This window comes from Mytilus californianus, unplaced genomic scaffold, assembly GCF_021869535.1.
Source record: "Mytilus californianus isolate M0D057914Y unplaced genomic scaffold, xbMytCali1.0.p SCAF_6, whole genome shotgun sequence".
In the NCBI taxonomy this organism is placed as follows: Eukaryota; Metazoa; Mollusca; class Bivalvia; order Mytilida; family Mytilidae; genus Mytilus; species Mytilus californianus.
Genome location: NW_026262712.1, coordinates 3,647,399 through 3,671,833, shown reverse-complemented (window position 1 = coordinate 3,671,833; position 24,435 = coordinate 3,647,399). Strand labels below are relative to the sequence as shown.

The 24,435-nt window shown below is 32.9% G+C and overlaps 1 protein-coding gene and 1 long non-coding RNA gene across 9 annotated transcripts; one reads left to right on the top strand and one right to left on the bottom strand.

Annotated features, from left to right (window-relative positions):
- Positions 1-4: 4 nt before the first annotated feature.
- On the top strand, positions 5-22,924 carry LOC127706865 (single-stranded DNA-binding protein, mitochondrial-like). Of its 8 annotated transcripts, none has more exons than XM_052211590.1 (8): positions 5-76; positions 4,745-4,811; positions 5,684-5,809; positions 6,826-6,913; positions 8,271-8,362; positions 11,399-13,499; positions 14,397-14,465; positions 21,518-22,924. In XM_052211590.1, exons 1-6 carry the CDS (start codon positions 50-52, stop codon positions 11,491-11,493), a joined length of 495 nt encoding a protein of 164 aa, XP_052067550.1. In that variant the 5' UTR covers positions 5-49; the 3' UTR covers positions 11,494-13,499; positions 14,397-14,465; positions 21,518-22,924. The 8 variants fall into 8 exon arrangements, with proteins under 8 accessions (XP_052067550.1, XP_052067545.1, XP_052067544.1 ...); XM_052211585.1 differs by lacking the exons at positions 14,397-14,465; positions 21,518-22,924 and adding exons at positions 13,638-13,706; positions 14,604-16,235 and having other exon boundaries at positions 11,399-13,568; XM_052211584.1 differs by lacking the exon at positions 14,397-14,465 and having other exon boundaries at positions 11,399-13,221; positions 21,238-22,924.
- LOC127706866 (uncharacterized) lies at positions 13,989-22,032 on the bottom strand. The gene is made up of 3 exons (XR_007984597.1): positions 21,890-22,032; positions 14,577-15,043; positions 13,989-14,300 (listed from the first exon to the last, which is right to left on the bottom strand). It is a non-coding gene; the product is annotated as an uncharacterized LOC127706866 (long non-coding RNA).
- Positions 22,925-24,435: the final 1,511 nt, after the last annotated feature.

The following is a 24,435-nucleotide window of genomic DNA, read 5'->3' as shown; positions in this document are numbered from 1 at the left end:
CGAATTTGTAATCAAACTCCAGAAACACGAGGAAAACTGAAACACGAGAATGAATGTACTTCGTTCACTCACAAGAGTAAGCTGTGTTCATGAGTATTTTGTCGGTTTTCCTACTTTAAATATAGAATGTTACACGTTTCATCTTCTTACTTCACAGAGAGTTAAACATTCTGGGAGTTTACATAGCTCTGCTCCTGGAGATCTGTGACACAGACTGTGTGTGAAGCAAAGGTCACCCCTACCTGATATTCATGTAGTTATTATGCTTTGGAAAGTTATTTAAGTTTTTGATTTGACGTCAGTCATGTCAGTGAATGAACTTTAAATTGAAAATCGTAAAAACAGCCTCAGCCTACATACATCATGTACATATGTTGTTACCTTTTCTTCAAAATACAACATGGTCCTCATTTAGGAAGACCGGGCCCCCCTTTTGTGGGAAAATTTTGGTTGATTATATAGGGAATCACTGAAGCATGACTGTAGACAGGCCCCCCTTATGAAAAGTTCTGGATCCGCCACTGGTAATAATAAAACAAAACATACATATTAAGTCATGCACACTTAAATTAAACATAGAAAGCAAGAGTTCATATTAATATATAAACATGCAACACAAAGTTTTTTAAATCATTTTAAAAGTTAAACATACACTGAAGCATGCACTTATGAGATAAAAACACAAAAGCAAAAATAAAATGGTTTGCACATAAAAAGCACATACATGACACAGAGATTAGTTAAGTAACTAAAATTAGCACAAAGCAGCAGAAGCACTATAGTAAAGATAACAAAATAATTTTGCCATACTCAAAACAAAGCATTAAACTAATATTAGTTAAAGCATTAAACTTCATTGACTGTGACCAAGAGTGACCCATAAAATGCAGGATTGTTATTAGTGTAGTTTTTAGTACAAGTACGACTTGGGGTGGGCTAAAAAATGATTGAATTTCCTTACACATGAGCCCTTACATTTAAAAGATTCTACAGGTCATGCAGGTATTCTACAGGTATAGTTTGTATACATCATGTACATTAAGCATCTAGCTGGACTATCCAATACAAACAATACTAAAATTTAAAAAGTTTAAACCTACACTATTCATAACGAAGGAAGCTGTGGAACCGTAGCTCTTAGGTCCCGGTCTGCAAATTGTCAAAAAATATCATAAGGACTTAAGAGATACGGTTCCACAGCTATAACAGAGGTAAAATATAATCCTGAACATGCATGAAATATTTGCAACTGGACTTTAAGGTTCATCATAATTGGACAAAACTGTCTGTGTTTTAGGTAGAAAATTACTCTTGAGTACAAACAAACCTGTACAGTTGGAAAAGTTTTAAGTCCTAGCTTCTGATAGGTATATAAAAGTTAAATGCATTTTGCATTTCTGTGACTGGATTGCTTCTCTTAGTACTTGTAGTAAATACTTAGTCAGGTGTAAGCGGTTGAGCTAGGGAAGTACTTCTTAGGTTAGAGCGCTGACTTGTAACACAGAGGTCCGGGAGGATACAAAGTGATTTTGTAATGAAAATCGTGCTTTCCGCTTACATATGGCGCCTAACGTAAAAAACCCTAGGCAGTTAGAGAGGATTTCTAGCCAGCATAATGGTATGATGACTCTTGAGGTGGGGGGAAGTGTGACAGGATTGCTTCCCTTAGTACATGTAGTAGATACAAAAATGTACTTGGTCAGCCGTAAGCGGTTGAGCTAGGGAAGTACCTTGTAACAAAAAGGTACTGGGTTCGAGTCCCGGTGGAGACAAAGTGATTTTGTAAGAAGAATCATGCTCTCTCGTTACATTTCAAACAGATAAAATCTTATTTGGATTTTGATGGGCATTTTTTTTAATTCCTGCTAGAAATGCAGAAAGTGGGCATTTTTTTAAATTCCCGCAGAAGCAGGGGTTCAAAATTACTTTAGGCAACAGAAGGTCCAGGACCTTTTACCAAAAATTCTTAAAGGTCCTCCTTTATTCTTAGAAGGTCCAATTTTTATTGAAAATTCAATTTATAATAACCTGACAACAGAAAATGGTAACCACTCCAAATTAAAGCACTCATCAATATCTTACTACATTAACCTCATTTTTTTCTGAATTTCATAAATAAAGTCAGTCAGAAAAAAAAGGCTTCCCCTTTTCCCTCAACACTATACGCTGGTGTTACATAACACTTTGTACCTTTTTAATTGTTTTGGTTTCAATTGCTGCTTAAGAACACACTGGCCTAATTTTGTGTCAGATAACAGCTCAACATCGTTTTCAAACTTAGAGTCAGTTTCTTTTAACCACTTTTTTGGCAAGATATATAGATACTGGGTGCTAATTTTTCATCCTGATTTTTTTATGGGGTCAAGTTTTAAGTTTTTTTGTCTAACAATCCAGTGCACTTTCCCTTTCACTGTGTGTGGGAAATTTTTTTTACGTTCTTGTTTTTCCCTGTCATATTTTTGGTCTTCAGTCAGATCCTGTCTTTCAGGCTGCATTGAGCCATTTCATCAATCACCCCCGCTGTATCACCCGTTTCATCTGGTTTTCTTTTGGAAGAGGTCACCCCAAAACCAAACAGACTCATACCGTTTACTGGTTATGTTTTAATAATATGTTCTCAAGTTTCCCAGTATCATCTACGATGACCAGTCAAGTGACTACACATCAAATCAATTGTGAAGAATTTAAGCAAATACATAAGTTTCCTTTCAGTAAAGTTGCATATTTTAAGATTATTTTTATACTAGTTTTATATATTTTTTGTTGGAAATGCTTTTGTAACTTTTTTTACCTGCAAAAATATGAAAGTCTGTTGGGTGTAACTAACTACTGGTGGGAAGGTCCGAACCCGTAAATGGAAGTCACAGACCTCGGACCACTGCTAATTTGAACCCCTGAGAAGGTGTAAAAATAAATTAAGTTGGGTTAAATCTTTGAGATGACCCCTCTCGGGTAACAACTGTATTGTATTGTGTTGATTAACATGGACAGTAGAAGAACAATAGATATCTACACAGCAATAGGCGAGTTAAAGGGTGTAACTGAGTGGACAATATCAAGTGTAATTCAGGTGTTCATTTATTTTACACCAACAGCAGGATCGAAAAAAAAAATACCCATCAAGATCCAGAAACATGAGAAAAGAATTTATCTTTCTGAAACACAAAATGCACTTAAATTTTATATATCTAGTGGATTCCAAGCCTTGAAACTTTTCCAACTGCACAGGTTAGTCTGTACTCAGTAGTTTTTGAAGTGTAAACACAACCAGTTTTGTCCATTTGTTATGTTGAACCTTAAGCAACCATCAATCAACCAATCAACAGACCTATGTTTCAAAAAAAAATTCTTCCAATCATCAGTGTTTACACAAATTTTTATAGTAACTTTTCATTATTTTACAACGGGGATGGAATGGGGGTCAGATTGCTTTGGGGTGTAAACGACCTGTTACCATTTTATTAAGTCAATTATGGTGCCCAGAGTCACAGGCTCTAGACATTCTATCAAAAATAATATAATATGGGCAATGGGAAGAAAATAGTGCCTGTGCCAGAGTAGAGCAGAACAAATATTCACAGCTAAAAAAAAACCAAAATACAAATTTCATATACTTTAAATTTAAAAAAAATGATTTTTATATTTAAATGACCTGCGTCGGATACAAATCGACTGTATGCAAATGAAAATCAATACATCTGTTAACCTCTTTTGGGTTGAAAATTCTCTACGAAAAAATCTGTAACTGTTTGAAAATTGAGTTCTTATAAGAACCCTACGAAACAGACCAAAATTCATCTTTTATTTTGGTATTTGAATCTTCCAAAATCAATCAAAATCTTATACATGTACATGTATATATGTGCACTTGCACAAGGTCGTTTTCTATCTGACCCAGCTTAAATATTAAACATAATCATAATGAAGCAATAAAAAGAAGACTACAAATATAGTCATGATAGTAGAATATAATTTTTAGTTTAAGGCATCTCTACCTGGGGAAAGGGAGACAACTTCTACTCCTAAGTAGCATTGAATACACAATCTTCCAATAAATGCTGGAAACAGCCTGGGTATATATGATATGTTTTACCCTAAACCAAATGTAAATTGGAACCTCAATAACGTCATAATAACTAAATGTATATGATGTAGTCTTAATCTACATTTAACGGTATTAAAGAATGCTAGAGGTCAATGGAGGTTCATACAGGATAAAAAGTTATGTGTATCCTTCAATTGTATGTGTCGGATTCAATAATCCCGCTATTTGCACACCAAACTAAATTAATGGCTGAAAGTATTAATATAAAGTATTGTATACACATGAAAATTATTTTCACTTCAAATTACAAAATGATAGATTTTTGTATACAGAAGGTTCGGTTTTAAATTTTGTTTTCAATTTAGAGTCGTTAGGATTTGACACTTGCCATGCAGTCTACTAGATGTCTTGTATTATCTACTGTTGAAAGATCTTAACAAAAATTGTCCTTGCTAGTCCCGGTGCGGATTCAGACAAAAAAAAACAGGAAAAAAATGTAATTTACAGGTAAAATTACAGCCAATTTTTGTTAAAATATGGACCTCTTACTCCTAATTTTAAGGAGTGCCTCCCTCCTAACACCAAAATTCAGGATCCACACCTGTAGTCCAAGTCTACCTGTTGATCATCTGGACTGTACTTAAATTTTTGTCAAAGGTATTGATCTTTTTCAGGATATTTTTAAATCATCTTTTTCAGATTACACGGCCATGTGCCCAGTTGGCAAGAACAATGTCTGATGAGAGTCCTAGGTCGATGGAAAGATGTGAGTTTTTGTTTACAATGCAGTTCATATGGATTAGTGTTATCAGATTGGTCATTGCTATATAATCATTGCTGTCTTACTCTATTCTAATGTGCTACCAGACAGGGACAGATTTCTCTAGACCTTACAATTAAATAGGGCAAAAAAAGACAACATGTATGAGACAGACTTACATTTACATAGCAAAAACTTAATAGACAATATACATGTATGAGACATTGATGGACTTACAATTACATAAGAAAAAAAAGACAATATATATACATGTATGAGATGGACAATAACAAAGGAAAAATGTATATAGACAATAAACATGTATGAGAAGGACTTATAAATACACAGGAAAAACTTAATAGACAATATACATGTATGAGATGGACTTACAATTACATAGAAAAATTTAATAGACAATATACATGTATGAGACAGACTTACAAATACAAAGGAAAAACTTAATAGACAATATACATGTATGAGAAGGACTTATAAATACACAGGAAAAACTTAATAGACAATATACATGTATGAGAAGGACTAACAAATACAAAGATAAAATTTAATAGACAATACACATGTGTGAGACAGACTTACAAATACAAAGGAAAAACTTAATAGACAATATACATGTATGAGACATCAGATAAAAAACAGTTTGTCCATAAGTGAAAGTGTGCATATATACTGAATAAAAAAGTTAAGCAACATGTTTGATACAAAAAATTCCATGAAATACAATTTTTCCTCATTCCACAAAAATAAATGAAAGCACAGTAGTCAAGTCTACTCCAGGGGCATCCCCTTTGTCAAGTTTGTAAATAAAGTAAACATCCTTATGGCTCCAGAGTTAATAAATGTTTTGCATGTATTTTCAGGTATAAATGAAGTAACACTGATGGGACGAGTAGGTAGAGATGCTGAATTGAGAGGCAGAGAGGATATGAACCAAGTTGCTGTATTTTCTCTTGCTACAAATTATAGAATAAGAAAAAAAGACACTGGTAACAAATTACGATAATTGATTAAAATCTGAGTTTGATTTTTCTTTTTGTTTACTTTTGATAAGACTAAAAAAAATAGTGATGTGTTAAGTGATAGTTGTCTCATTGGTAATCACACCTCATCTCCTTATTTTTACTTTGGTTGATAGTTGTCTCATTGGCAATCTTACTGCATCTCTGCATTTTTATTTTTTTTATTTTGGTGGATAGTTGTCTCATTGGCAATCATACCTCATATCCTTATTTTTACTTTGGTGGATAGTTGTCTCATTGGCAATCATACCACATCTCCTTATTTTTATATTTTATTCCTTTTTTTTCATCAATTTCATTAAAAAAAATATGAGAAAAATCATTCAATATGATGTTTAACATCATACCTAATAGCAATTGGTGGAAATCCAGGTGAAGTCATATTTATTAACTGAAACCTAATTGGTGGAAACTCAATGCTTTCCAGATTTGTAACTAAAAAGCTATAACACATGTACAGTTTTATACCCCTGCTCCAACATTTGTACAAAGGAAATTGAAAGTGAAATTTTCTTTCAAGGCATTTTTCTTAAGAAGTAAAAATCAGAGCTTGGTGAAACTCTTGTGCTATACTGTTTGATACGGTTTACCGTTCATTGCTATTCTACTTTCTATTAGTACTAATGTTTTTACACTTAATCACCAATTTATAATAAGAAGTATCAATTTTTTTACTATAAACAACTGTCATACAAGTGAGAGATTTAGCTATAAAACCATGTTTAACTCAACATTTTCTTCCAAAAACATCTATACCAATTCAGAAATATGACAGGTGATTTCCAGTTGTTCTGTTGGTTGATATAGTTTTATAGTGTTTGGTTATGTCATATTTTATAAATTTCCCCCTCTTTGAATTGAGTTCAGTATTTTTGTCAATTCATTTTTCTTCTACTACTCTGAGTATGGAAAGATCCCCTTCCTCTGAGAATATTTTTGTAGGTTGGAGATACTATTAACTCAGAATTTATATTCCCTTCCAGGAGAAATTACACATGATACAGATTGGCACAATATTGTTGTGTTCAACCCATTCACACGGGACTTTGTAGCCAGTAAAATTAAGAAAGGGTAAGAGCACTGATTGTAATAATCAAGGGCGGATCCAGCCATTTTTAAAAGGGGTGGTTCCAACCATATGTCCCCATTCAAAAGCATTGATAGTAATAAAAAAGGGGGGGGGGGGGGTTCCAACCTCTGGAACCCCCCTCCCACCCTGGATCCGCCACTGATAATACTTTATAATACATAACAGGCCCAAAATATTGTACAACAAACCACACCAAAACCTACTTGGAGAGAATACAGCTGAAGACCAACACAAACAACAAACTACACCAAAACCTACTTGGAGAGAATATATCTGAAGACCAACACAAACAACAAATGGTCCAGATAGCCTAAGTTGGTAGATACATAAAAGTTGATGGATTTAAACCAGTTTTACTTCAGCGCACATCCTGATGAATCAGGCATATTTTGGTAGACAAATAGTTTGGCTGAAATCAATGTGAAGAGTACTGGTGAACAGGATTCATCATTTATTTATTAACTATTCATACAACCTTAGGCCTTGTTAATATCACCAAGAAAAGGAGGTAATGTGAAATCATTAATATTCCTGGGATATCAATTTTCGTGGACTTTAATAGTGGGTATAACATGTATAAGCAAACCAAGAATTTAAATGTTCAATGAAGTATAAATTTTCCATATGCTAAAATGGAGGCACCATAAAACGAAACATCCACAAAAACACAATTCCACAAAAATTGGTTCCCATGAAAATAAATGAATCCACAGTAAATGACATATGATTATAGAAACATTCATAAAACATTAAAAAAATACCAATTTTACTGCACCAAATAAACATTTTTACAAATTATGTCTCTTCAGTGATCCTGGGGCCAAATTTTTGATGGTAATCAAAATCTTTATTCTAATACATATACAAACACTGTATATATAAACCATCAAGCAGGTACAGTGTTGTTACAACATTGCTCAGAGTCAGCACTTTTTGCAGTAGCTGTTCAATTAATTAACAATTTAACAACCAGCCGAATGATTACGACTGTCACAGAAATCCAGAAATAAATGTATTAGGTAGTCAGAAGGCACTTTTTATTCTAACACTCCTCTCACTCTTTGATTATTTCCTATAATTGTTCTAAAATAATCACCAATCGATTTTAATAGTGGTGCCTTCTCTGACCCCTAACAATCGGCCCTAAAACAGACCTTAACAACAACAAAGAAGATCTTTAAGTGGGTAACACATTTACAGTTTGGTTTTGCATAGCCATCTAGGAAAATTTTGAAACTTTACAGGTAACACAATGCAAGCTGTGTTGAAATATTCCCAGTTACACTAGCATTTTTTGGTGTGTTTAAGTCTTCTTATTGAGATGTTTTTATATTTTAGAGATCGGCTTTTGATACAAGGACAGTTGTCAAATAAAAAATATGAAGATCCCACGACTAATGAAAGAAAAACTGTTAGTAGAGTAATAGCAAGTATGTACACATCACTGTTAGGCCAAAATAAATAAATGGCGTGTTTCCGGTTTCCCGACCCTACCTCCGTTTCCGACGCCGACCCTAAACATTTTATTGACAAAAATAAAATAAAAATTCAAAATCCGGATTTGTCAGTCAGTCCGGATCCGATTATTCGTTTAGAATACTATAGATCTTCAAAGCGTTTGATAATAACGACCAATATTGATAAGTAAAGCGTTTCAAGGACCAAGATTTTAAATAAACAAGCATGGCTTTTCGGCAACCGTGTAGCGTATTAGCTGTCAAATATGCGAAATGTGATCACATGCACGCAAAATATAATGACATCGAATCCGGATAATTACGATATGATGAATCTTTTTGATGAACATCAAGCGGACCTATAGACGAAAAAAATACGAAGTTGACGCACTTTGTTCAACTTCTTTGAACAGCCTTTACAAGCGAGATTTTTTAAATATTTGTATATATAATGAAGTCTATTCAGTATATATACATATATTTACTAAATCTCGTCTAGTACCTGTGCTTCTTTGGACCCGCGGCAACAGTCAGAATCGTTTCAGGTTGGACAGACTGTAACTGTCGGTAAATTGACTAACAATTTTATAGTAAAAACTGCTAAAATCAATCCAGCTTTTGTTGTAAAACATGCTCTTACGAATGTTGTACAGAATTGTGCCCAAGACGCAACATAAACGGCTGTTAATGCTTTTTAGTTTATGATGGCAAGGGAACAGACAATGTGGAACGAGAAAGATGAAACTTCAGAAGCTTTCCCCAGTAGGCAGACATGGTGTATGATTCATATTCATTTATAAATGAATCTGCCCCAGCACCATGTCTACTTTTATTCTTTTTTATTTCTCTGGCTGGTCCCATAACAATTTATACAAGAAAAGGGAAAAAATCCTGTCATATTTACATCTGCAATTTATTTGACCAGTAGATTAATGAGGTACCTTCACGACGAATTGTCACGAAATAGAAGTTCCAAATGGAAAAAGTGTTCTGGAATATTATTTCCACTGGAATAAATATTACAGTATATGTTCCTTACGGAATGAATGGTATAGAATATTTATTCCAACAGGAACAGATATTATGACATTGGTTATAACAAAGTTTCCAGTGGAACTTCTGTTAGGCAGAACAATCATATGTAGACAGAATAACGCTAAAAAATCTTGCCAAACGACGTTAACGGTAATTTTTAGTGCATGACGATAAAATGTACACTTTCTTTTAGACGGTAAAAAAATCGACTGATCTTGACGAATCACGTAAAAAAATTTCCCAAAAAACGGTAACGATAATTATCTGAGACCTATAGTATACAAATCCTTGCTCTGAAGAATCAGGATAAGGATATTTTGATGAATTAAGATAAAATTTTGACCAATTTGACGCTAACGGTAGCCAAAAATTACCATTTGACGCCTGACGGTAACAGGCATTACTACCATCATTAATAAGACAAAGATTTCACATTCTCACTCTTCTCAAAACCTGGAATTTTAATATTGTCAGAACCACCCAATCTTCAATCACCATCACATTTTGTCAAACATCAAAACACATCTGTATATTAAATAAAGAGGGTGCAAGGGCAGAGTATTAACCCTAAAAAAATCATAATTATCTGCTGCTTAGCATCGGTTCACAGTTTTTTCAAGGGGTACGAATCTGCTTCCATATGTATACCCTGTGTGACATTTACATTTTTAGGTTCAACGAGGATCAACATAATAACATACCATGCCAGATTTTTCACTGCCATTTTTGGTTTAAGATAATTAATCGTGAAGAACATACACTTTTCTTTTTACGACCAATGAAATGCATAAAATTTTCATTAAAGTTTATTTTCATATTTCTGACGCAGAATTAAAACAGAAAATTAAAAAAGCTGTAGATTTAATTACTTTTCTAAAGATCAGAGAAGCCCGCACATCAAACTATTTGATTTGGAACTTTTTTCTGCTGTCGACCCATCAATTAAAAAAAAAATAAAATGTTTTCATAAAATAAAATGTTTTACCTACCTACCCTACCTAATTTTTTTGAAGATGAAATAGGAAACACACTATTAATTTATTTTGGCCTTATGTGGCCATGTCTAGAAAATGTTCAATCCCACTTATAAATGTACCATCCAAGGGTCTGGAAACAGTCATATTTGACAGACAAGACCTAAACTGTAAGATCAATGAGCGAAATGGCAGATTAGGATTATTTTTTGTACACAGAAATATAATAATTTTAGTCATTTCATTGAAATCTGGTTTCTTAATTGCCAATTTGCACTATTTTTTGTTTTAAAATGCTTTATCGGTAATAAAGCTGTCACTTGAGTAAAGTTTGATAATCCAAGAAAATGCTATACCTCACATATAAATTTACTATCCCCTCCCTTCATGCACCCCCTCAATCCACCACATGAATACCATAGATACCATTACAACAGATATGTAAACATCACTTTTATTTGGCCATGTCTAGAAAATGCTATATCTCACTTACAAATTTACTATCTCTTCCCTGCATGCACCCTTCAATCCACCACAGAATACCATAGATACCATTGCAACAGATATGTACATATCACATAAAAGAGAGCCTTTACAAGTTTCTAGGGGCTAAAATTAATGTTTGGTTATCAGTGAAACCTTGTAACACATAGTATTGATTCAATGTAAACAAAACATTTCTATGTGTATTTTTATATGCTTTCTGTTTTTTTTAAGACAAAAATATGAATCTATCATAACATTTGCAACATCATACACTACAGTTTCGGTAGATTCATTCACTTCCACAACCTCTCCATGGGCTGTCCAGGGCTTGACGCTCAAATGTAACCTTAGATTTAATATTAAAAAAGGTAATGAAAGCAAAAGATGAAGACTATTTCCAAGATATGGCATTTTGTCGGTGTGGTCAGATGATTAATCCAATTGAACTCTATTGTATAAACTAGAGATTTTCAGTGTTTTGTCACTTCCTAATATGCATTCGTTCTTTTTCCAGGAAATGTTATAAATCTGACACAGAAATGGAGAAATGAAGAACAATCTATTCCTGGAGATGAACAGGAGTATGAAAATCAAGATCAAAGTTTATAGACATTATAATTTGTACATTTGTTATTGTTTGTTTATGTATTTTTATTTCCATCATTTTGTATTTTATCATTTACATTTCTCATGTGGTTGAGTGTTATCATTTACTTTTGTCATGACCAAACTTGCCTGGGATCCTGGTCCAATCTCTTCTTTATATCAGTAGGTTCACACCTATAAAAATTCATGTGACCAACAATTTTTAGTACTATTCAGAACAAGTTACTTCACATGTTAAAATTTTAGAGAAATGAATAAAACAGATCTGGGTTTTGATCTTAACATTGTAAATAAAAAGGATTATAGGAATTACAATCCAATACTAACACCTGACTGAGTAATGATTTAAGTCAGTAGACTTGACAACTGTGGCGTAATTTTTGGATTGTCGTCTGTTTGCTCTTTTTGAAGTATACCCCTCATTTCCGTTTATTCATTTATATTGTTAAGAAGTATTTTTGCTAATTTTAGGACAATTGTCAATAACCTAATGGCAAATTCATTGTTTCCTGTTGTGAGTTTGATATTGAAGATATCCCACAATGCATCATTCTTAAATCCAATAATTTGTGTAGTTCTGCTTAGTTTATACTGGATTTCAGGCAGTTACTTAATCTTCCCTTGGATCTTGGACCATTAAAAATCTCAGTCAACAGGAAACCAGTCGTAATTCTGGTATCCTAGAATGTCAGTTCATAAATTTGTTTAACAGTGCTTTTAATCTAAAAGCATTTTCAATTGATATTCATGAAACATCTTTCATCACATCTTGTGTGAATTTGATAGGTGTAGGGTTGTATCTTATCTGAGGAGATGATTCAAATTCTATTTTTGATTTATACCAAGAGGGTTTTTTAGGACTGTTCCATTTAAACATACATGGTACCCAAGGATAGCCCTTTTTAAATGGTGTCACTACCTAAAGAGGCAATATGGAATTTCACCTACATTTTCACTGACTACCACCGATAGTTGAGATTTATAAAGTACATGTAGTCCCATGTATGTTTTTATTGGAACAGCCCTCATACTCAAACAGTATTGATACTCAAAACAGTATTGCATAAATGTCAGTTATGACCTTATAATTATTCCCTCCAAAGTCACAAAAGGGAATTCAAATTAATGGTTGGAATTGAAATTTTACAGTTTGGATTAGATGAACAAAAAATGGGAGATAACTGAAATGCTTTCTCTAATTTACTATTTATTCAGAAAAAAACTTACGATATAATGTAAAAGTTTTGTGAAGTTGTTAAACTATAGGTTGATTTTCCATACTATACCACCAGAGACATATAATACATGTCTCTGATACCACAAAGGATAATGCAATGTTCTCAATTCCAAGTTTCAAGATTTAGCTAGAGTTATTCCCCTTTGCATATGGAAATCATCTATGATACATAATTGTTTTTTACTGTAGAGTTGTAGATCAGAAATTTATTAGTTGCCATTACTGTGATAATGTAAACATCTTTTACTGAACAATAGAAAATATTTATTTTATGTAAGATAGTTTCTTTTATTATTATATCAATTTAGTCACATCTTTAGAAAAATAAGGTGATGTGGTTATTTATACTGTAATCCAGCCTTCTGCTCACTCAAATTGTAATGTCGGACTACATTTTTTGTTTATAAATAGTCACAAACTGAATGAATTCTTTTTTGTGACATTGATAGTGTGTTTCTTAAGACTATCATCTATGACTTCCTGAAAGAATGCAGGTTTGCAGAATTTTTATGTCATCTCCTTCAAATTCAAAATTTTACTTTTTTACACAGAATATTTCATTTGGAAGAGTTATAAGAGGTGTAAGTATTTTGTGTATTGGTATTGTGTTATTGATTTGCAAATAAGTTCCTTTTTTGATAAGCTAGTTCTATTTTTTTTAAATATAATATTTTTGAAACATGAAAATTTTTGTATTGACAAAAAAGAGAGAATCTTCTACTTCTACTAGGGGGTGTTTAACAACCTTGACTACCCTTGAGTGTCTTGCAAGGTCGGTAGAATCTTCTACTTCTACTAGGGGGTGTTTAACAACCTTGACTACCCTTGAGTGTCTTGCAAGGTCGGTAGAATCTTATACTTCTACTAGGGGGTGTTTAACAACCTTGACTACCCTTGAGTGTCTTGCAAGGTCGGTAGAATCTTCTACTTCTACTAGGGGGTGTTTAACAACCTTGACTACCCTTGAGTGTCTTGCAAGGTCGGTAGAATCTTATACTTCTACTAGGGGGTGTTTAACAACCTTGACTACCCTTGAGTGTCTTGCAAGGTCGGTAGAATCTTATACTTCTACTAGGGGGTGTTTAACAACCTTGACTACCCTTGAGTGTCTTGCAAGGTCGGTAGAATCTTATACTTCTACTAGGGGGTGTTTAACAACCTTGACTACCCTTGAGTGTCTTGCAAGGTCGGTAGAATCTTATACTTCTACTAGGGGGTGTTTAACAACCTTGACTACCCTTGAGTGTCTTGCAAGGTCGGTAGAATCTTATACTTCTACTAGGGGGTGTTTAACAACCTTGACTACCCTTGAGTGTCTTGCAAGGTCGGTAGAATCTTCTACTTCTACTAGGGGGTGTTTAACAACCTTGACTACCCTTGAGTGTCTTGCAAGGTCGGTAGAATCTTCTACTTCTACTAGGGGGTGTTTAACAACCTTGACTACCCTTGAGTGTCTTGCAAGGTCGGTAGAATCTTCTACTTCTACTAGGGGGTGTTTAACAACCTTGACTACCCTTGAGTGTCTTGCAAGGTCGGTAGAATCTTCTACTTCTACTAGGGGGTGTTTAACAACCTTGACTACCCTTGAGTGTCTTGCAAGGTCGGTAGAATCTTATACTTCTACTAGGGGGTGTTTAACAACCTTGACTACCCTTGAGTGTCGTGCAAGGTCGGTAGAATCTTATACTTCTACTAGGGGGTGTTTAACAACCTTGACTACCCTTGAGTGTCTTGCAAGGTCGGTAGAATCTTATACTTCTACTAGGGGGTGTTTAACAACCTTGACTTCCCTTGAGTGTCTTGCAAGGTCGGTAGAATCTTCTACTCCTACCAGGGGGTGTTTAACAACCTTGACTTCCCTTGAGTGTCTTGCAAGGTCGGTAGAATCTTCTACTTCTACTAGGGGGTGTTTAACAACCCTGACTTCCCTTGAGTGTCTTGCAAGGTCGGTAGAATGTTATATTAAGTAAATATGAATAGCCTAATTCTAGTTATTGTAGAATAATGGTTTACTTTTATAAATTTTGACTTGGATGGAGAGTTGTCTCATTGGCACTCATACCACATCTTCTTATATCTATTGGTAGGTTTTGTTTGTTTTGTTATGTGTTTTTTTTTAATATTAGATTTTGATTTTTTTGTGTTATATTTTAAGGTAAAATGCTAAAACATCAGTATTCATATATGGCCAACATATTATATTCACACATTATTTTGAAATAATGGAGCATTCTCAGAGAGCATATATGTTTCAATAATAATAATCATGAACTTATTTGATATAAAGCTAAATGTTGACGCCCTTCAGGTTTTTACCTTACACTAACACATGTTTCCATTCTCAATTTTATTCATCATTGAAAATTCTTATAATTTGCCCTTTTTATAGTGTAAACTAAACACATGAATTCAAAATGGCATAACTTTTACATTACATGGATTACACTTTTCATCAGAATTAAGATTGTGTTTCTACAATGTAAAATCCTAAAGAGCTAGGTAATATTTCACCTACAAAGTTCTTACAGATGAACTTAATGCTGTCATCTCATGATCTGATTGGTCAATTTTGTTTTTGAAAGAAATTACTGTAAATTCAGAAATTATTATGTGCATTTATTATTGCAATTTTTGAAAAAATGCACAAAAATGTGAGATAAATTATTGAGTTGTAAGGAAAATCTGCATACATACTGTAAATTCAGAAATTATTACGTGCATTTATTTTTGCGATTTTTGAAGGATGGACTAAAATGCGAGATTAATTATTGCGATTTTAGGAAAATCTGCATACAGATATAAGTATAAGATATCAGAATGCGAGTTCTTATTATTGCGATCTTCATCCACTCGCATTATTCGCATTAATAAAAACCTGGCAATAATTTCTGAATTTACAGTATATGAATCAGATATCAAAATGGAAGTTCTTATTATTGCTGTACTCGACCAGTCGCATTACTGGCATTTAATAAAAACCTGGCAATAATTTCTGAATTTACCGTACATTTAATGTTATTTTTATTTACTTGTTACATTAAAAAATGTAATTATTTTTATGATAAACTGGTGTTTATGTTGAGGACTGTTCTATTAAGTCAGATCCCTGGAATTCAACAATAGTTTGTATGATAGGTGATTTGTATCAAAGCTTCACTGTTAACAACAATACAATTCACATCTATTGATCGTCCTGAACATGCATGAAATATTTGCCACTGAACGATAAGCAGCCAGCCATCAATCAGTCAATCACATCTATTGGGTTGGGCAATAGATATGAAATATACACCTCAATTGTTAAAAAAGACAGGAACATCAAAGTATTAATTTTTTGCTAATGATTAGAATAAGTTGACAGAAAATTGGAGGTTAACTGCCTGTTTTTGAGAACATCCTCCCTGAATTTTCTATTTTGATTTAATGGAACAGCCGTTAAAAATGTATTTTGAAAGAGTTGTGAGAGAATATGGTTGATCTGAATGAAAATAAAAAGTTGAAGAAAGAATCCATCAAGTTTTAAATCTCTCTGACTTGTAGGAACTAACGTTTCAATATGTTCTACCAGATGCCATGTCTCAGGATATAAACAACTGAGTCTTTAAAGGAAGACGGTGTTGCAGGCCATCTTCAAATAATATAAATAGAAATGGCAGAGTCCATTTTGTGGTGTGGGAAACCTCAAAACTTTATAATTTCATGTTCTGTAGAAAAATCTATGAATGTTTGGTTGAATTCAAGCTCTTTCCATGGAGATTGTGATAGACAAAGTGTGACACAAGGTGACAGGAGTGTTGCTCAAGCTGTCAGGTGGCACAATAAGATTGCCAATGAGACTAATTATCACATCAAAGAACAAGGATGTATAAAACAACTTTAGGTCAAGTATAGCCTTCAACAATGAGCAAAAGCCATATACTATTATAAGCTTAGCTATAAAGGCCCCCAGAATCACTAAGATATTATTATACACCCACATTATAGTAAATTTCACCTTTTCATCTGCATGTTCGTCTATTTACCCAACAAATATTTTCTTAACAGTTTTCTCTGGATGCAACTGAGCAGAAGATTTCATAAAATGACAGCAGCTGGTCAGTGATGATTTGCATATGATGTAACCATTGTTTGGATCCGTCAGACACCAACTTCTTGTTGCCGATACTTTGATTTTTTTCAATATGTTGAATAAACTTAAAAAATTCACACATTTCTCTGAACAAAATTACTTTTAGTTGCATCTTGACCGAGATGAGTTGAAAATTTGTTTGCTTTTTAAATCTGTGAGACTCCAACTTTCTGTTTTCTGTTGATTTACTAGTGGAGGTATACTTGGCATTGATTATGCATTGTTTTTTGTTTCATTGTTTTTTTCTCGCAATTATCAAGACCTAGGTATGCTATTCCACAACTACTTAATTAGTGTAAACAAGATAGATATGAAGGTTTTCATTTTGTGAGGAAAAAGAGACAATTAAAATGGAACATACAGATGGATATGGTTGAATGTTTCTTTTGACAACTAAAAAAATCTGTTTTGAAGGTTTAGATTTAACTACTTGCAATTAAAACCTATTGATCAAATCTTGTTACATGATGCAAATTTGGGTTGGCCAAGTCCTGTTGCAATCTTGCAGATGAATACAAATTTTGGTTGTCCAAATCCTGTTCTATGGGAATATAAATTTGGGTTGGTCAAATCCTGTTGCAGAGGAATAAAAAATTTGGGTTGGTCAAATCCTGTTGCAGAGAAATACAAAGTTTGGTTGACCAAATCCTGTTGCTAAGGAATATAAATTTGGGTTGGCCAAATCATGTTGCAGAGGAATAAAAATTTGGTTTGGCCAATTCTTGTTGTTGATTGTTGAAAATTTGAGATGGTCGAATCTTGTTGCAGAGGGATACAAAAAATGGCTAAAATTTACCCTAGGATTTTAATGCTTTTTTAATCAGCCAAAATACTACAAAATTCAAACAGAAATAGTAGTGATGTTATTATTTATACAAAATAATTTCATTTTGATACCTTGCATTATAAATAACGAAGTTATGACCCCTTAATTTTGCATTATTTGTGTTGTAACTGCTGTTTTGTTCAATTTTTTCCATAATTTATAAAAGCTTTCCACATTATTTACCTTAGCACCATCCCTGCTCCAAAAATTTGTTGTGTCCAAGGATTCAGTATTATAAACCATGGTGCTTTTGGTTACAAAACATTTTGGATCTTAGGTAGCAGCTATGGTATAAAAGCCTTACAGCCCTGGAAAATCCACAAACTCATTGTATTTTAACAACATCTCCAAAATGTGCAGACTTTGGAGTTTATAATGTAATCAAAAACAAATTCAGGTGTGGAAGCGTAAATTTGGATTGGCCAAAACCTGAAAATTTGGGTTTGACAAATCATATTGCAGAAGGATACATTAGTTCACTTTTCACTAAATATGGGCTTGAATTTCAACTTGATCAAAAATTATCAAAAATGGATGTATTAAAAGCCTAAATGCCAATCAAAACAAATATCTTAATACAATATAAAAATAAGAAGATCGGGTATGATTGCCAATGAAAAAACTTTCCACCAGAGACCAAATGATGTAAAAGTTTGCAAATATAGGTTACTGTACTGCCTTCAACAATGAGCAAAACCCATAATGCACAGAAAGCTATACAAGTCCCTGATGTGACATATGAGAGAATGAAAAAAGTTCATTATAAGCACCAAAGTACAGTAATCACATTTTGGAGATGTTAAAAAACAATGTTTTGTGCTTTTTTGGGACCTAAGTTTTAGGATAACCTTGACCCCTACTTATGATCAAATATGTTCTCTTAACCAAAAGGTGCCAAGGGTTTATACTGAATCCCTAGACAACAGTTTTCTTAATCAGAGGTAGGGATGTAAGCAAATTTTCCTGTTCAAAATTATGGAAAAATTGGACCAAAATTGATGTTTCAACACAAATAATACACCATTAAGGGGTTATAACTTTGTCACTTGTAATGTGATGTGCCAAAAAGAGTAAATTTATATTAATAATAATATCACAACTATTTAAATGTCAAATGTGTAGTATTCTGGCCCAATTAAAAAATATTAAAATCTAAGGGCCAATTGTAACCCTTTGTTAACCTACTCCTTTGTGTTGGCTAAAATCATGTTGCAATAAACAGCTGCGCCATGAGCGCATGATAGGCCCGTTGCTTTTTCAAAGAATAAAGTTCAATAACTTCTCAATGTCATATCAGAAATTTATGAAAAACTAAAGGGAGGTTATCGTAATAGATATAAACCAGTCACCAATGTTTCATGAAAACTGCTCAAAGCACTTTAAAGATATTGTCTGAAAACTGGAAAATCCCCCCTTCTTTAGTGAATAAAACCCCACAACTCGGAAACTTAAAATCTAAAATTTATAAAAAACAAAAGGAAGCTCTCGTCAATAGATATAAACAATTCAACAAAGTTTCATCAAAATTGGTTAAAGCGTTTTTGAGTTATTGTCCGACATGTTGACAACAGAGGGACGGACGGACAACAGTATACCATAAATATAAATCAATTGCTTAAAAAAGCAATTGTAAACGGTCTTTCCCCTTCTGAAACATGATTGATTGATTGATATATGTGTATGTTTGTTTGTGTGTTTGTTTGTTTGTTTCTTTCTTTGAAAGGTCCATATAAGTGTGTTGGTTAAGTTTCTATATTTAGTGTGGAAAGTTTTTATTCTATTTTAGGTCCCGCGCGCGTCTTTGTCTCGCGCCAGATTGTGGCGTCACGTGACGAAGCTTTATAATAGCGAAAACTTAGTATTTTTATTTCTTTTTAGGTGGGGACGTTGGACAGACAACATGTATAGCGACGGAATACACACAATGTATTTCTTTTGTCATTGTAGGTAATTGACGTTTCGATCACAGTTCATGAGCAGTGCATGCTTTGGATTTAATTGATCCTGTGTAACTTTAAAACACGTTTATCGATTATTTTCATACAATGTACATTTTTCAGCAGCAGTTTGTAACACAGATTTGTATTTTAATGTAGGAGCAGACATTTTATTATAGGATTTCACTGAGATTTACGGAGCTAGCAAGCGATTTTTACGGCATTGCAATTTCTTTTCTCTAGGAAAATTCTTGAAAGATATCTGCACCACATTGTTTTATGAAGATGTAATACATGTATACCCTGCTAAATGCAAATTTTGGGGTCAGTTGGACATGTAGTTTCCCAGAACATCTGATAATTATTAACAAGCATGTGGATTTTCTTTTTCAGAAGAGATGTAAATACAATATTAAACACATGAGACGGAAACATGCATACAATGAATGAATGAATGATTGATTGGTTGGTTGGTTGGTTTATTGATTGATTGATTGATTGATTGATTAATTAATTAATTAATTAATTGGTTGGTTGGTTAGTTGGTTGGTTGATTGATTTGTTGATTGGTTGGTTGATTAAACACGTGGGATAGGGTCTCTTGAAACAAGCGAAAAAAGAAACAACAGAAATCTTGGACCCCGTATTAAACACACGAGACGGAAACATGCACACAATGAATGATTGCTTGGTTGGTTGGTTGGTTGGTTGGTTTATGAATTGATTGATTGATTGGTTGGTTGGTTGGTTGGTTAGTTAATTTAACATGTGGGATATGGTCTCTACCCAAGGATAGCCCTTTTAAAATGGTGTCACTACCTAAAGAGGCAAAATGGAATTTCACCTACATTTTCACTGTACTTGACTACCACCAAAAGTACATGTAGTCCCATGTATGTTTTAATGGAACAGCCCTCATACTCAAACAGTATTGATACTCAAAACAATATTGCATAAATGTCAGTTATGACCTTATAATTATTCCCTCCAAAGTCACAAAGAGGAATTCAAATTTATGGTTGGAATTGAAATTTTACAGTTTGGCATAGATGAACAAAAAGGGGAGATAACTGAAATGCTTTCTAATTTACTATTTATTCAGAAAAAAACTTAGGATATAATGTAAAAGTTTTGTTAAGTTGTTAAACTATAGGTTGATTTTCCATACTATACCACCAGAGACATATAATACATGTCTCTGATACCACAAAGGATAATGCAATGTTCTCAATTCCAAGTTTCAAGATTTAGCTAGAGTTATTCCCCTTTGCATATGGAAATCATCTATGATACAGTATTGTTTTTTACTGTAGAGTTGTAGATCAGAAATTTATTAGTTGCCATTACTGTGATAATGTAAACATCTTTTACTGAACAATAGAAAATATTTATTTTATGTAAGATAGTTTCTTTTATTATTATATCAATTTAGTCACATCTTTAGAAAAATAAGGTGATGTGGTTATTTATACTGTAATCCAGCCTTCTGCTCACTCAAATTGTAATGTCTGACTACATTTTTTTTTTATAAATAGTCACAAACTGAATGAATTCTTTTTTGTGACATTGATAGTGTGTTTCTTAAGACTATCATCGATGACTTCCTGAAAGAATGCAGGTTTGCAGAATTTTTATGTCATCTCCTTCAAATTCAAAATTTTACTTTTTTACGCAGAATATTTCATTTGGAAGAGTTATAAGAGGTGTAAGTATTTTGTGTATTGGTATTGTGTTATTGATTTGCAAATAAGTTCCTTTTTTGATAAGCTAGTTCTATTTTTGAAAAATATAATATTTTAGAAACATGAAAATTTTTGTGTTGACAAAAAAGAGAGAGAATCTTCTACTTCTACTAGGGGGTGTTTAACAACCTTGACTTCCCTTGAGTGTCTTGCAAGGTCGGTAGAATGTTATATTAAGTAAATATGAATAGTCTAATTCTAGTTATTGTAGAATAATGGTTTACTTTTATAAATTTTGACTTGGATGGAGAGTTGTCTCATTGGCACTCATACCACATCTTCTTATATCTATTGGTAGGTTTTGTTTGTTTTGTTATGTTTTTTTTTTTTTTATTAGATTTTGATTTTTTTATGTTATATTTTAAGGTAAAATGCTAAAACATCAGTATGCATGTATGGCCAACATATTATATTCACACATTATTTTGAAAGAATGGAGCATTCTCTAGAGAGCATATATGTTTCAATAATAATAATCATGAACTTATTTGATATAAAGTTAAATGTTGACGCCCTTCAGGTTTTTACCTTACACTAACACATGTTTAGTGTAAACTAAACACATGAATTCAAATTGGCATAATTTTTACATTACATGGATTACACTTTTCATCAGAATTAAGATTGTGTTTCTACAATGTAAAATCCTAAAGAGCTAGGTAATATTTCACCTTCAAAGTTCTTACAGATGAACTTAATGCTGTCATCTTATGATCTGATTGGTCAATTTTGTTTTTGAAAGAAATTACTCAAATTCAGAAATTATTATGTGCATTTATTATTGCAATTTTTGAAAAAGTGCACAAAAATGTGAGATAAATTATTGAGTTGTAAGGAAAATCTGCATACATATTGTAAATTCAGAAATTATAGCGTGCATTTATTTTTGCGATTTTTGAAGGATGGACTAAAATGCGAGATTAATTATTGCGATTTTAGGAAAATCTGCATACAGATATAAGTATAAGATATCAGAATGCGAGTTCTTATTATTGCGATCTTCATCCACTCGCATTATTCGCATTAATAAAAACCTGGCAATAATTTCTGAATTTACAGTACATTTAATGTTATTTTTATAAACTTGTTACATTAAAATATGTACTTATTTTTATGATAAACTGGTGTTTATGTTGAGGACTGTTCTATTAAGTCAGATCCCTGGAAAGCAACAATAGTTTGTATGATAGGTGATTTGTATCAAAGCTTCACTGTTAACAACAATACAATTCACATCTATTGATCGTCCTGAACATGCATGAAATATTTGCCACTGAACGATAAGCAGCCAGCCATCAATCAGTCAATCACATCTATTGGGTTGGGCAATAGATATGAAATATACAACTCTATTGTTAAAAAAGACAACAACATCAAAGTATTCATTTATTGTTAATGATTAGAATAAGTTGACAGCAAATTGGTGGTTAACTGACTGTTTTTAAGAATATCCTTCCTGAATTTTCTATTTTGATTTAATGGAACAGCCGTTAAAAATTTATTTTGAAAGAGTTGTGAGAGAATATGGTTGATCTGAATGAAAATAAAAAGTTGAAGAAAGAATCCATCAAGTTTTAAATCTCTCTGACTTGTAGGAACTAACGTTTCAATATGTTCTACCAGATGCCATGACTCAGGATATAGATAACTGAGTCTTTAAAGAAAGACGGTGTTGCAGGCCATCTTCAAATAATATAAATAGAAATGGCAAGAGTCCATTTTGTGGTGTGAGAAACCTCAAAACTTTATAAATTTCATGTTCTGTTAAAAAATCTATGAATGTTTGGTTGAATTCTGTCAAGCTCTTTCCATGGAGATTGTGATAGACAAAGTGTGACACAAGGTGACAGGAGTGTTGCTCAAGCTGTCAGGTGGCACAATAAGATTGCCAATGAGACTAATTATCACATCAAAGGACAAGGATGTATAAAACAACTTTAGGTCAAGTATAGCCTTCAACAATGAGCAAAAGCCATATACTATTATAAGCTTAGCTATAAAGGCCCCCAGAATAACTAAGATATTATTATACACCAACATTATAGTAAATTTCACCTTTTCATCTGCATGTTCGTCTATTTACCCAACAAATATTTTCTTAACAGTTTTCTCTGGATGCAACTGAGCAGAAGATTTCATAAAATGACAGCAGCTGGTCAGTGATGATTTGCATATGATGTAACCATTGTTTGGATCTGTCAGACACCAACTTCTTGTTGCCGATACTTTGATTTTTTTCAATATGTTGAATAAACTTAAAAAATTCACACATTTCTCTGAACAAAATTACTTTTAGTTGCATCTTGACTGAGATGAGTTGAAAATTTGTTTGCCTTTTAAATCTGTGAGACTCCAACTTTCTGTTTTCCGTTGATTTACTAGTGGAGGTATACTTGGCATTGACTATGCATTGTTTTTTGTTTCGTTGTTTTTTTCTCGCAATTATCAAGACCTAGGTATGCTATTCCACAACTACTTAATTAGTGTAAACAAGATAGATATGAAGGTTTTCATTTTGTGAGGAAAAAGAGATAATTAAAATGGAACATACAGATGGATATGGTCGAATGTTTCTTTTGACAACTTAAAAAATCTGTTTTTAAGGTTTAGATTTAACTACTTGCAATTAAAACCTATTGATCAAATCTTGTTACATGATGCAAATTTGGGTTGGCCAAGTCCTGTTGCAATCTTGCAGATGAATACAAATTTTGGTTGTCCAAATCCTGTTCTATGGGAATATAAATTTGGGTTGGCCAAATCCTATTGCAGAGGAATACAAATTTGGGTTGGTCAAATCCTGTTGCAGAGGAATACAAAGTTTGGTTGACCAAATCCTGTTGCTAAGGAATATAAATTTGGGTTGGCCAAATCATGTTGCAGAGGAATAAAAATTTGGTTTGGCCAATTCTTGTTGTTGATTGTTGAAAATTTGAGATGGTCGAATCTTGTTGCAGAGGGATACAAAAAATGGCTAAAATTTACCCTAGGATTTTAATGCTTTTTTAATCAGCCAAAATACTACAAAATTCAAACAGAAATAGTAGTGATGTTATTATTTATACAAAATAATT